The sequence below is a fragment of the Peromyscus eremicus genome, chromosome 6 (assembly GCF_949786415.1).
Source record: "Peromyscus eremicus chromosome 6, PerEre_H2_v1, whole genome shotgun sequence".
NCBI lineage: Eukaryota > Metazoa > Chordata > Mammalia > Rodentia > Cricetidae > Peromyscus > Peromyscus eremicus.
Window position 1 is genome coordinate 108406936 of NC_081421.1, and position 14399 is coordinate 108421334.

The following is a 14399-nucleotide window of genomic DNA, read 5'->3' on the forward strand; positions in this document are numbered from 1 at the left end:
CTTTACCCTCTGAGTCATCTCACCAGCCCAGGACTTTATATATTCATATTATTTTCTTATATAACATTAGGTCTCCTTGCCTGGTTTCTTACACCATGATGAATATATTCTATTTTTTTAAATTTCTTATTCAGTGGCAAATATTTTCCAGACACCTTGCAAACAGTGAAGATCATAAATTTTCTTCAATCCAAGCAACACTTAAACAGAACCATAGAATTAGAGCTTCAAAACAAGTAGAACAACAATAGTGGTAACTTCTCTCCCCGAGCCCTTGAGACATTCTACAGATTTATGAGTCTGAACACTTGGTCCCCAACTAATAGTGCTGATTTGGAAGACTGTGGAACCTTTGGGAGGATGCACCTCACTGCAGAAAGTGGGTCACTGGGAGCGGGCTTTGGCGTTTGATAGCCCAGCCCCACTTCTTGTCTGCTAACCACTTCCTGAGTCCTATTCCTGCCTCTAATGCCTTCCCTACCATCATGGGCTGTCTTCCTTCAGACTGTGAGCCAAAATAAGCCCCTCCTCCCCTAGGTTGTCTCCAGTCAGGGATTTGGTCTCAGCAGCTACAACACTAGGACTCCTCAGCATTTCATTTACCAATTTAGCGCAGTCACAGGAAATCAGAAATGTGTACATTGAAAACTCTCACATCATTTGCAAAGAAGTTGTAATACTAGCATCAGTAAAAGGAGTTTGTCCTTCCAGCCTGACAAGCGGCCACATGAGCTTGCTCAGAAATTCACTGTACAGATTAGGGACCCGGGTACTTTCCTTGGGTGTTACAGCTCATGAAGTGAATGACGCAACACACTGAATGTCTTAACAACGGTTCAGGAGCAATGGCTTACACTGAATAAAATGAGAAATTTGGCTGGAGAAATGTAATGAGCTTTCCAAGTCATGAGGCACCAGATGCCAGCATTTCCTCAATCACATATTGAAGTATCTTTGTGTAAGTATACTTTATGTAAGTATTGATAGTATGAACACTGTATTTACACAAGGGAGCCCAGAACTTCAATGTTTGCATCCATATCAGTTACGGTTGCCACTTAATATTGCTACTTTTCTTATTGAATGTCAGATGAGGAAATCATAGGAATAAAACTGTAAGCTTGCTTAAGATGAAAGGCCTTACTTATCATTTTGATAGTTTGTTAACATATTGAGGTGTGACAGGCAAGCCAATTATTCAACTAATCAGTTATATTCACATACAGTTCTTCTTTCAAGTGCCACCACAAATATTTACAAAATTAGCATGTAATACAACATAATGCACTTTGATAAATATCTGGAATATGTCAGAATGATGAGTTTTCTGCTATGCATGAACTACATCCACAACGTTTTCAAAAACTTAAGTGTATCATTGATGACAAAAATACTGTGGGTTTGGTTGAAATCCTTAAAATGCTTCATTTTCTTAAGTCGTCTATTTAGTTGCAAAGATGAAACGTGATGAAAGAAAAGGGTTTTACATCATCCTAGGTGGACTTAAGGAAGACAGCCTCTGTCGATTACTGCAGGTGTATGCTCTACACCACTGATTCCTTCTGCCCTCTAGTTCCTCAGAGCATCACTCATTCAGGCAAAAAGAATGCGGTTATTTGAAATCTTTTGCAGATGAGGGAATTATTTTCCCCAGTAAAATCCCAAATGGTGATGTAAAATTGTAGCTAGGTGAGCGGAGAGTAAATACTACATCCTAGAAGTTTCCATCATTTTGGCCCAGTGGAAGTATTTAGAATTGTGTCTAAACCCCCTAAGGAGTGGAAATGCGCATTTTCTCCGTTTCACCAGTGCCCATTTTGATCTCTTACTATTAGAACACCAACCACTTTCCCTGAGGCAGGCAAGAAGCAGCTGATACTAACAAGGCTGAGAGATAAGGACTAGGGGCTTTGTGACTGGCCGGCCACCTGGGAGCAGGGGTCATCCTTCCGACCTTCCAGCTCTAACCCCAGAACCCTTTCTAACTGGCTTAAATGGGCTTGTTTTCCACTTTTGTTATTAAAATAGAAGTGGAACTCTGCTTGCCCCAGCCAATCAGCATCTCTTTCCTCGGCCTGCCTGACCTTGAGGTGGTGGCAGCTGCTTCAGTGGAGTTAAAAATGGACCTTCAGGCCGGCTTTCGTTTCTGTTGCTCTGCCTGCGAGCATCCTCCCACCGATCTGTTTATCACGCCCTCTGTACCGCTTCTGTTGTTTTGCTTATGAAGAGTCTTTAGCCTGGACAGCTGATCCTGCTTTTCAAGGCCCTAACCTGCAGGTCCTTGCACACGTAGTCCCCGACGTGCAGGGACTGGTGCTGAAACCTCTCCTCGAACAAAACGCACCCCAGCCCCGGGTGTCTCAGCAGTTTCTTCACCTTCTGATCCCTGGCAACCCAGCTGGGAATACGCACGCCTAGCAAATACCGCAGCAGGGCAGCGGGAATAGGGTGGCTAACTGAGTTAGGAAAAATGTTTGGCGTCTTGCTTTTATGGGTGTGCGATCCCCTCTGTCCCTCTTGCCCAGGACTCCCCGGGAGAGTCATGGGCACTATCCCAGCAGGATAACTTTATTTTCATGCTTGAAGACCAAAGTCTAAACTTCTTCCAAAACAGGCCCACACCAGGAACTTCAGCTTCTGGGAAAGGCAATCGCTCCTAACTATCCTGCGGGTGGAGCAGGCAACGGAGATCCCATTAGTGGTTTTGTTTAGTTTCTTGGCACTGCCCCACTTTCAATTCAAGATCCCTGCTTTCAGAGGCCAGGTCTTAGAACGGTGCCAGGTTCGCCCTGGCCGCGGAGAGAACGTTTTAGTCACATCTGTAGCATCCTCAAAGATGTCCCATTGATTCCTGAGTACAGCTGAAGCCAGAGAAGCCCTTGCCACATAGACCACCTGCGGAGTCTGGGTGCGGACTGGAGCTGATGGGTTAGATGTTAGAACATGAGCATAAAGGATGCTCACAGAATACCGACTCAACTAAGCCAAGTACTTATTCAGGATGACACAGCAAAGCCTCGGGTCATGGCTAACAGGACTTGGAGATTCCTCCTGCCTGAACAGCTCCTTAGCCAAGACCTGGGCAGTCTGAGCGTGGAAGCACGCAAGCTGTGTGCAGGAGCTCACATCAACGAATCCAGGTTAGTGGCCAAAGGGAGGAGGTCCTTAGGTGAATTACAGTCATGGTGACCAGTGGCCTACCCAGGAAACAGCAGGTATCCGCCCAACTGGTGGCTGATCCTCAACTCCCAGAGGCTTGCCTGGGCCCCTGCCTTCACTAGAACTGAAATGAATGCGACCTGACCCGGCAGGGGCGGGCCAGGGCACGGGCGGGGCGGGTGGCGCAGGTGGGCGTGCCGGCCAGGCAGGGAGGCTGGACCTATAAAGCACTCTGTTCCGGAGGCGGAGCGGCGGGGTGCAGCCTGTGCTGGTGGGCGCGGTGGCCCGCAGCCTTCGGCTCGCAGCGGGACTGTGCTGGGGGGCCACTGTCCAAGGATCAGGCTACTGAGGGCGCCTGCCTCGGTTTACCCCTCAGCATCTGGTGAAATCCCTGCAGGTGAGCGGCAGGAGGAGGCGGGAGTGAGTGGGCAGGGTCGCTTCCCAGTTGTGCTAACTTTCCAGCTTCTTTCAGCCTGTTGGCTGTAGTTGGCGTCTCTGCTCCTAGGGCTTTGTCAACTTGAGTTACCAAGGCTGGTCCCTCCCTCTGGAAGGGCAGTGCCCGGGCTAGTTCTCTCTGGCGATGCCGGGACTCTGAGGAGTCTTTGCACTTCTTACGTGCTTTTGCAAACTTCTCTCACTTTTTTTCCCCACAGCGCCTAAGGGGAAAAGCGTTCTGCTCCGCGAGGGAAACAGAGCCGTTGACCATGGTTGCAACGGGCAGTTTGAGCAGTAAGAACCCGGCCAGCATTTCAGAGTTGCTGGACGGTGGCTATCACCCTGGGAGTCTGCTAAGTGGTGAGTCGCCCGGCTGTCCACCTCTCTCCTATCCGAAGGTCGCGGCCCCTCTCTAGATAGTGTAAGCGTCCCTGCCTGAGCGCGCGCTAGACCTCATTCCCTCCTAGACAGAGAAGACTATGAAATCCATCTGAGATGTCTTTCTAAACTTCCTTAGCATCGTCTGCCTAACAGAAACAAACATAATAAGAATACTGCGTTGTTCTAGTCTGCAAACAGGATCCTGGGGATGAAGTTCTCTCTCCCTTATGGTTGGGACATTAAGTGCCCAGCTGGGTGTGTTTTAAGACATGGTTACTTGTGTAACCAGCACCACCACATTTTACTCCCAAATTCTTCTCTGCCATCTATTCCCTCTTTTCCCTCGCCCCCAGAGAGCCATCTTTCAGCGTTTTGTTACTATGTTAGTTTTGCTTTTAGAGTGTTAGATAATAATGCAATATGTGTTCTTCTGAATTCAGTTTGCTTTCCCACAGCTTAATATTTTGGAGCTAGATCCTTCCTATTAATGTGCTCCTTTTCATAACTAAGTAAGATTCTACTATAAAATAAACCTACTATTTCATACTGTGTCAGAAGGACAGTTTAATAGCCCTAGTCCCACACAAATAATCATTTGCAACTTTGAATAGCCGTTTCTAATTTAACAGGCTACTCTACTGTCAAAGAATGGTGGCGTGGATATAGATTAAACTGCTTAATCTCTTTAGATCTTCCTCATTTGTAAGATAAAATTAAGGTAGTGCTATAGTACAAAACTCTAAAATTGTCTATCTGCAATGTAGCTATAACATAGGTAAAATACAGATATGATTTGGAAGATATTAGTTTAAAAAAAAAAAAAACAGTGACCTAAGTGAATACATGCAGTAGAAAGCAGGTAGAGGTTTGAGGTCACTATGTGGTGTGGCACCCTGCCAAGTGGTAGGATTAATTTGGAACGTAGGTGACCAAATGCAGAGCTATCTTTTTTTTTTCTCTGAGCAAACCTAACTTTGTTTTCCTGGGTTTGTTTTGTTTTGCTCAGCTAAGAAAAACCTACCCAGCCCAGTTATAAATAACCTCATGAACCTCAAAGGTCCTCTCCTCTGTGAGCAATCTTTAATCAAACAGCTCAAAGCTAAAATTGGACCTTCAGGCCATTCTAGCAAAGACTTTTAAAGAAAAAGAAAAAGTTGGTGGATCTTTGGTCCTGAGATGGACTTATTCACAAACACTTGCAATCATTCTGTGTCTTAATACATACACACTGACAGTCACTTTGTGAAGCAAAAGTAATGATTAAATTCCAGATGTTCTGCGTGTTCTCTGCAAGAACACTAAAATAAACTTGGAAAACCCTACAGAGAGGGCAAGCAAGAAAGGAAATAACTAGTAATCTTGGACAACCATGGATAGATTTTTGCTTCCCGATCCTTAAGACTATGAGTAAACATAGAATTTTTTAAAAAGTTGTTTTAACCTAGTCAGTGTGTTCATCATAGTCTTGAGTGCACAGATAAGCTTTCAGTCTTGAGAGATTACAGACTTGTCTTATTGCCTGTTGGTTAAGAGCTAAGTGAGGTACGCTAACTCAAAGGGAGGTATGCTAACTCTCACAGCTGTACCCAAAGCAGTTAGATACAGAAGCTGGAAGTGGCCAGGCTTTACTAATGCCAGGAAGACACTGTTTCTCTCTCCTCTAAAATGTTCATTTCTTTCAGATTTCGACTACTGGGATTATGTTGTCCCTGAGCCCAACCTCAACGAGGTGGTATTTGAAGAGACAACGTGCCAGAATTTGGTTAAGATGTTGGAAAACTGTCTATCCAAATCAAAGCAAACCAAACTCGGTTGCTCCAAGGTCTTGGTCCCTGAGAAACTGACCCAGAGAATTGCGCAAGATGTCCTGCGGCTCTCCTCTACAGAGCCCTGTGGACTTCGGGGTTGTGTTTTGCACGTGAACTTGGAAATTGAAAACGTATGTAAAAAGCTGGATAGGATTGTGTGTGATGCTAGTGTGGTGCCGACTTTTGAGCTGACACTCGTGTTTAAGCAGGAGAACTGCTCATGGACAGGCCTCAGGGACTTCTTCTTTAGCAGAGGTCGCTTCTCGTCGGGCCTTAGGCGAACTCTGATCCTCAGCTCAGGATTTCGACTTGTTAAGAAAAAACTGTACTCTCTCATTGGAACGACAGTCATTGAAGAGTGCTAAGGAGGAAAAAACAATTAAAGTTCCCTAATGAGTGGATAATAAACCTCTGAACCTTTCAGTCAGTCACTTGTAGTTTGCCTGCCTGCCCTCACCAAGAACTCCCAGATTTAGGCCATCTTCCTTCTGGATTTCTCACCCATAGCAACCTACTTCAAAGGCTCTCTCTCTCTCTCTCTCTCTCTCTCTCTCTCTCTCTCTCTCTCTCTCTCTCTCTCTCTGCTCTGCTCTCACAGTGATCTTCTCAATGGCACGATCTTACCAGATGATGTCCAGCCCATCAAAATATACAGAGGTCCATACCACCAGCTTCTTATTTAGATTTGAAGAGTTCCTACATAAGAGGGTACAATTAAATTGATGAGCTTAATTAAAACATCACCTTACATAAGAGCAAATAAATATCACAGTAGCAAGAGCATGGCCTCTCTGTTTAGTGTTCTCCCCATACCCATGCCCAAGAGACAAACAGCTTCCATTGTATTTTAATGATTACAGGATTACTTTCAATGTCTGTAGTATCACGTCAACTCAGTTTTCCTGGTTCTCAACTGTTGAATGTTGGCATTTTTTCATATCTTCTTTAATTAGAGAAAGAGAGATAGCATGCTGGCCTTTCTGGCATGTAGCTGATTGGACTGAGCAAGTGGTGATTGCCCATCTATGAAGATGGAGAGGGGTAACTCAGACACTGTCCCATTCTGGTCCACTTGACAGCATTACTACTTTATGCCATTAAGATGCTTAGTCCCCAGGGAGGCATCTCACCACATCAATGGTAGCTCATCTCTGGCCTCTTCTGAGAATAGGACCACCTTTCCTTAACTTCACACTTATTTTTAATTGTCAGTGTGTTTATATTTGCAGAACCTGGTTTGACTTTGAGATGTTGTTGCTACTACAGACTAGATGTGAAAATCGTATAATAACTTAAGACAACCAGCGCACACATCCAGCCTCTGCCCACCCTACACACCCACTCCTAGGAAACAATAAATGCTTTGTTCCATTGGTTTTTGTCTTATTCTGAGCAACTAAACGAGTTTCTGTTTTTTATGGCCATGAGGTAATTTACCCTCCACATAACTCTGCTCTGTTCAGCAAGGTCTTTTCATCCTTGGGTCATGGAAAGGAGTATATTCAGTTCTGCCCAAGCCTTTAGTACAAGTTCATATACCTCAGACACCAGCATGGCTGAGACAGATATCTTCACCCTGGCCTTACAAAAACAAGCCTGATGCAGTTACTGATCCTACAGGTGACCTAAGACATCACTGTTCCAATGAGCAGGTGTTCTGACAAATTGTGTACTTTGGATGCTTGGGAAGGCACCACAAAGCCAGTCTTGACAGACTGGGACAATAGGCAAATGCTTGTCGTTTTGTAGGCTTGCTGATGTGCAGGGGTCTGAAGGTCACTGAGTTTCCACAGCTCTTTTGAGACACCACCTGGAAGGATGCCGAGGCTTCAGGCATGGACATAGACCCTTTTTCCACTAGCGGCTGTTACTGGCTCTCCTCTTGCCTGTCTCAATGGCAAAGTGATGATGGCTTAATGAGGCGCCTACAATGATATCCTTGTTAAAAAAGTTCAAGTCTGTCTATTTTTTACAATAAAACATTATATGTTTTTAATTCTCTTGCCTTCGTTGTTTCTTCTGCGTTTGTGTCATGATGACCCTAAAATAGATTGGACAGTATTTGGAGGAAGATAACAAATTACTCCCTTTTGACAAAACTGTTTTGCACCCTCAATTATATTATTCCAATTATACTTATTTCATGTATTTACATATAGATAAAGAATGATTTGATTCATAAACTTCCAATTTTCTCATAATATTTTCAATAGGGAGACATTAATGATTTGTCATTGGCAACTGCCTTCTTCAAAACAAATCCCAAAACATTTTGTATAGCTTTCTGAATAGACACACACACACACACACATATAAAATCGGTGTACATATTCATTTTTACTAATATATTAAATGACAATTTTTCTGAATTCTCTTTCAATTAAAATTTAAATTTTTCACATCCCTTTTGTGTCTCTTTACATTAACACTCATTATCTCAGAACTCTCATAATACAATCAAACATCTGAAAGATAACAATATTAGACACACTGAACACCATATAGACAGAATCAGGAACATTGGCCTTGAAAATAGACTAGAAAGCTGTACTCTTTGTTTATGTTTGGAACTGAAATCACAGCGTCAAGCATGCCAAACAAATACCCTACTGCTCATGTACATGGAGCTGGACTCCAAAAGCAAATGTTTAGTATGGTTTCTGGTTAAGTAGGAAAAACGAGGAAACAATTGCCAGTGTTTGGGATGGCACAGTGGGTAAAACTGCTTGCCACAAGCCTGACTGCCTAAATCTGATCCCTTAGACACAGATGGTGGAAGGATAATCCAATGCCTGCAAGTTGTCCTCTGACCTCTGTACATGTGCCAAGCCATGCTCATGTACACACAGACACACACACACACACACACACACACACACACACACACACACACACACTGTAACTACATTTTTTTTTGTTTAGGAGATTAAACCAGTGGGAGGGGTAACGTGTGTGTGTGTGTGTGTGTGTGTGTGTGTGTGTGTGTGTGTGTGTGTGTGTATGTGAAGGCTAATTTTTTTTTCGGGAGCTGAGGACCGAACCCAGGGCCTTGAGCTTGCTAGGCAAGCACTCTACCACTGAGCTAAATGCCCAACTCTGGTGAAGGCTATTATTATATGCATTTCTCAATTACATAGACTGGAACAAATGATGACAATAGTATTGAAGTCCAGTACAGGTTGTCAGCAGATAAAAAAGAAAGGGTGCATGTGACATGCTAGAAAGGAGGAGTATAAAGTGTCATGAAGAATCCTGGGCCACTGCTCACACCCAATCATTGGTGCAGATTCAAAAGAGTTTTCTTGAAAGTTCTTTAAAAGTAATATTAAAAAAAAAAAATCTCAAACGACCAGTGGCTGGTAAATGCATAAAAAGATACTTAATTTAACTAGTAACTAGAGAGATGCAAGTTAAAAGCATAATAAGAAATCAGTGTATACTTATGCATGTTAGGTAACAATTGGCAAGCCTATAAACTGATGAAGTCAGAGCAAAAAGAATCTCACTTTATCTCCTGAGAACTATACCTCAGTATAGTTGTCATAGAAAGTTGACGATAAGTGTATTTTATGAACCAGCCATCCCATAGTTCATTATCAGTGTTCTTTGGACCATTCCACTTATTATACATATAAAGAAGTCATTGAATCGTGGACTCTTTTGCATTTTCTAATTGCCATCTCAGTTTTTCACCCTTAGTTTTAAAAATTGGAAATGATGTAAGCTCTAGATCACTGTAAATACTGGCATTTTAAATAAAACCATTACATCATTCTGCTAAGTGTTTCCAATGGGATGCCAATGGCGTAGTAATGTGACACCAGAATCTATTTAGAAAAAGCTAAAGTAGGCTCTTCCACAGGAAGACATTTTTTCCAGTGTTACATTTTCTCTGTCCCTGGAACTTTCCAACCTTTCTCTTTTTATACTGAATTTTACTTTAACATAGTAATTTTACATTGTAAGGTTTTTTCTTTGTTTTTTTTCTCTGAAGAAAAACACTAAAATTATAATTTGCAATTAAAATGTGTTCAGTAGCATTTACAATGGTAAGTTTTGGTTGAGTTCACTTACAAATAATAAATGGTGCACAGTGATCAAAGACATTAAATGTGCCTTGCAATGTTATAGAGATTATTCATGCTGAAGTGCTGGGTTACTTCTTGTTGAAACAACAATTTCATTAGTTGTAAACTGGTTTCTGTTATAAGTTCAAGGCTAGACTTTACTATCTATGTTTTGTTTCCATAGCTAAACACTTTGAGGAAATTTAGTCCTATCAAGATCACCACAGTGGAGACTGCCTAAATACTGTTCAGTCTTTGGAGTACTTTCAGATGCATGGTGCTTTCAATGGGCATCATGCACAGGATCCAAGCAGATTTCAGTGCTGCTTAAAGCAAAGGATAGAACCACTCAGCTCACAGCATTTCTTACCTATGTCTATGAATTTGCAAGAGCTGCCATAGCAACATACCGATAGTGAATGGTATGAGCTGCAAAAGCTTACTTCCTCTCAGGGTTGAAGGCTGTGAATACAAGATCCAGGTGCTGGCAAAGTGGTGTCTTCCCAGGGCTCCTTCCTTGTGTGCAGATGGCCCTCTTGTTCCTGTGTCTTTCCAGGGCTCCTTCCTTGTGTGCAGATGGCCCTCTTGTTCCTGTGTCTTCCCAGGGCTCCTTCCTTGTGTGCAGATGGCCCTCTTGTTCCTATGTCTTCCCAGGCCTCCTTCCTTGTGTGCAGATGGCCCTCTTGTTCCTATGTCTTCCCAGGGCTCCTTCCTTGTGTGCAGATGGCCCTCTTGTTCCTATGTCTTCCCCCATTTGTGTATCTGTGTCCTAATCTCTTCTTCATGTAAAAACACTAGTCTTAGTGGATTACAGCCCCAGTAGGGGCATTATTTTAGTGTATTTGCCTCTTTAGAAGCTCCATCTTTGGGCTGCAGTCAATCCTCTAGTTAACGCCCAGACTAATGTCCTCTGGCCATGTTTACAAAACTATTCTTCCTATTCTCTCCCAAGGCTGTATTCATTCACTGCCTGCCAGTCCCTCATCTCCTGCCACATCAGTGGTCACCAGCCCATTGCAGTTATGTGTATATAGTGTAATGTCTACCGCAGCCACTAAAACATAAGTGTTTGTGCAATGAGGTCCACTAAAACACTATAAACAAAAGGAAATTATTTAAAAATGAGATTAAGGGTTCAGTCATTATAAGTACTGGCCGTTCTTGAGAAGCCCTGGGTTCGGTTCCCAGCACCCACATGACAGCTCACGACTTCTTATAACTCCAGTTAGGCTTCCAGTGAGATTACCTATCACCAAGGAAACAAAATTACAACAAATGCCAGTGAGGGTCCAGGGAAAGAGGAATCTTTATTAACTGCTGGTGAGAATGTAGACCATGGAGATCTATATCAAAGTTTCTCAAAAAAATAATAAAACTAGAACTATCATATGATCCAGCTTCCCAATCCTAGTTATATACCTAAAAGACTCTAAATCAATATACCATAGAGATACTCTACCTTCCATGTTCACTGCTGCGCCATTCACAGCATCCTGGAAGTGGAACCAGCCTAGGTGTTTATCAATAGATGAATATGCAATGGAATTTTCTGAAACCATAAAGAAAAAAAAATGAAATCGTGACACTTGCAAGAACATAGGTGAAAATGGAAATTGTTATTTTAAATAAAATAAGCCAGATTTGGACCAGGGAGATGGCTCTGTGGGTAAAGGTGCTTGCTGCCAAGCCTGGCACCCTGAACTCCACCAAGTTCAATCCTCAGAAGCCACACAGCAGGAAAAACTGGCTTCCCTTAGTTAGTCTCTTCCCTCCCACAGTTACTGTAGCACTGAATACACATATACACATGAACAGAAGAAAGGAAGGAAGGAAGAGAGGGAGGGATGGAGGGAGGGAGGGAAGGAGGGAGGGAGGGAGGAAAGAAGAAAGGAGCTTATGGGAGCCAATTACATTAAAATTCTCACACATGCCATAGTGCACCAGTAGTGTTATCTCAAGAACATAATCTCAGCACATGGGAAGTAGAGCCAGGAGCATCGCCTCAAGTTCTAAACCAGGCTGGATTACGTAGTGAGGGCCAGGACAGCTGAGAAAGGAAGAAGAGGCAAGGGATATTGCTGGTTCTGCAGCTGAGTTCCCGTCTCAAAGGGAGAGGAAGTTAGAGGGAAGGGATGGAAAAAAAACGCAGTGCTACATAAAACATGACTTTGCATGCTGTCCTAAAAACTCAACTGTCAGAATTAAGTGCGTGTCAGTGACAAGTGCTTTGCTGGGGTCTCGTTATGTGCAGTGAGTGGAGAGTATTGGCACAAAATCCTGACCTGACTCACTGAAACAGCACAAAGAATGGTTCCCCAAATGGCAGCTAGAGACATCCAAACTTTTGCATGCCCCAGGCTTCTCCACTGAGGATCTCAGACATGATGAAAAGCAACCAGACCACGAGAAAGACTCACATTGTATAATCAGTTCCCCAAATAAGAGGAGTCCTAGTTAAATCAGAAGCCCAAAAACAATGCATCCCTGAGGATTGTACCATGCCAGAGCAATCCTGAATGGACACAGAGTATTTTACCACTGAGTCACAGATCTGCTGCTGTGCACCAAAGGTCAAGACCAATCCTAGTTCAAAGCCTGGCAGAGTTTGTTTTAGTCATTCACGACGGTCAACCCAAACTGCCCTGCCTTCCCACCCTCCCACCTCTCAACGCTGAAACAATTGCAAAAGTGGAATGCTCTTCATTAAAGGTGATTTCTTGTTGCTCGGGGATAATTCAGTGTTCAACTGCTCTTGTGCATGCATTTCATAGTGCTCATCCATGTATATTACATTTCTTTTTAGTAAGCAGAGGAAGTAATGGTAATTCCAGCCCAATGTTGATGTGAACCAAGGGCTGTCTGGCCTCAGAGGTGTGACTAGGAGAGCAATAAACAAGCTGGTATGGGAGAGAAGTGTTTCTGGGAATCTAGAATCATTATGAGTTGGCTCATCTTCATCATTCTGAGTTTACAGTCTTATAGCAATCCACATATATAACAAAGCTCTCATGGTAGTCTTATGGAATGCCTATCTGGTACTTCAAGCAAGAAAAATAAACAAGTTCTCTCTTCAAAAAAAAGATTCAGGACTAAACCAAGGAAGTAAACAAAAACCATAAGAGACAAACAGACTTTAAATGTAAAGAAACTTTCCACTGAATTGAATTCAAAGTGTGTCTGGACAAACACCCTTGTCCCCATCTGTCTTGGCTACTATTCTATTGCTGTGAAGAAACACTGTGACCAAGTCAACTCTTAAAAAGAAAGCATTGAATTACTTACAGTTTCAGAAGTGTCGTCCATTATCATCATGGTAGGGAGCATGGTGGCATACAGGCAGACATGATGCTGGAGAAGTAGCTACATCCAGATCTGCAGGCAGCAGGAAGAGGAAGACTCTCGATTTGGAATGGGCTTTTTTGAAACCTCAAAGCCCACCTCCAGTAACATTTTCCTCCAACAAGGCCACACCTCCCAATCCTTTCAAATAGTGCCACTCCCTGGTGACCATGTATTCAAATCTATGAGTCTATGGGGGTCTTTCTCAAGAGAAGCTTAAGTGAAGCAATGGACTTGCTAGCAAGGTGAGAGCAAGCAGGCACAGAGCAAACGTGTCCCTTCTTCCTTGTCCTGGTATAGGCAGAAGAGGTGGCCCAGATCAAAAATGGGTTTTCCCAGCTCAAAAGATCTGGATTAAAGGTGTGTCTTCCTACCTCATATATCTGCATCAGAAGTAGATCTCCCTACTTCAAATTAAGCAAAAGTCCCTCACAGGTGTGCCCTCCAGTTTTGAGTTTCAGTTAACTTCAGTGGTAGTCAAGCTGACAACCAAGAGTAGCCTCTACACCATCCTTCTCGTTTATACCAACTTTCTCTGAGCTCAGCACTTCAAATCTACAGAGCAGTTTGGGAACTTACATGTGCTGCCCATATCATTTCAACAGAAAGCCTTTGTCCCCGTAGTGTGCTTAAAAATTAACTATACTATGGACAATCGGGGCAAGCCCGTCCATGGGTGGGCAGGGCATCACTGTGAGTGACAGAATGAAGGTGAAGGAGACCTGCCTTGGAAAGAACCATGACAGTGGAACCCAGGGGTGGTGACACATCCTTCCATAGAGCAGGGCAGTTCAAATCCTGAAAGTGTCACAGCTGCAAGCAACTGACAATCAAAAGAGGGCCTGTGATTGAAGGCAAGGCTGCATTAATATAAAAATGAACGTCAAAGTAATGTAAAACAAAATTCTTCTCAGTTACAAGAAGGCAGAATTCCAACACTTTGCAAAATGCCTTATGAAATGACACCCAGACTCAATATGACTGGCAAATGGGAATCACCAGGCTTCTGCTTCTCTCCCTATGGCTCGGCTAGGAAATCCCTCCTGCCACAGGGCAGTCTGAAAAGAGTAGTGTTACAGTAGGGCTCCGGAAGAAATATAGCATCTTCATTACCTCACTTAAAGGAAGACCATGAAACTAGAAGGACAGAGAAGGCAGGAAAGAGAAGGCACCAGGCCTTGATCACTGATGTAGAAAACAGATAGACGCA

General features: G+C 43.2%; 1 protein-coding gene and 1 long non-coding RNA gene across 3 annotated transcripts in view; one reads left to right on the forward strand and one right to left on the reverse strand.

Moving 5' to 3' along the window:
* Positions 1-13489, reverse strand: part of LOC131913594 (uncharacterized) — a 59912-nt gene extending 46423 nt beyond the window's left edge. The window contains exon 1 of the long non-coding RNA XR_009379927.1: positions 13133-13489. This is a non-coding gene — a long non-coding RNA (uncharacterized LOC131913594). The remainder of the gene's footprint in view (positions 1-13132) is intronic.
* Ddit4l (DNA damage inducible transcript 4 like) lies at positions 2808-7779 on the forward strand. Of its 2 annotated transcripts, none has more exons than XM_059266317.1 (3): positions 2808-3140; positions 3813-3954; positions 5658-7779. In XM_059266317.1, exons 2-3 carry the CDS (start codon positions 3864-3866, stop codon positions 6146-6148), a joined length of 582 nt encoding a protein of 193 aa, XP_059122300.1. In that variant the 5' UTR covers positions 2808-3140; positions 3813-3863; the 3' UTR covers positions 6149-7779. The 2 variants fall into 2 exon arrangements, with proteins under 2 accessions (XP_059122300.1, XP_059122299.1); XM_059266316.1 differs by lacking the exon at positions 2808-3140 and adding an exon at positions 3401-3556.
* Positions 13490-14399: the final 910 nt, after the last annotated feature.

Excerpts from the sequence above, each read along its gene's own strand:
- Ddit4l (XM_059266317.1), top strand. The coding sequence starts at position 3,864 with ATGGTTGCAACGGGCAGTTTGAGCAGTAAGAACCCGGCCAGCATTTCA. Across the intron at positions 3,955-5,657 it reads CCCTGGGAGTCTGCTAAGTG|ATTTCGACTACTGGGATTAT; the intron begins GTGAGTCGCCCG and ends CATTTCTTTCAG.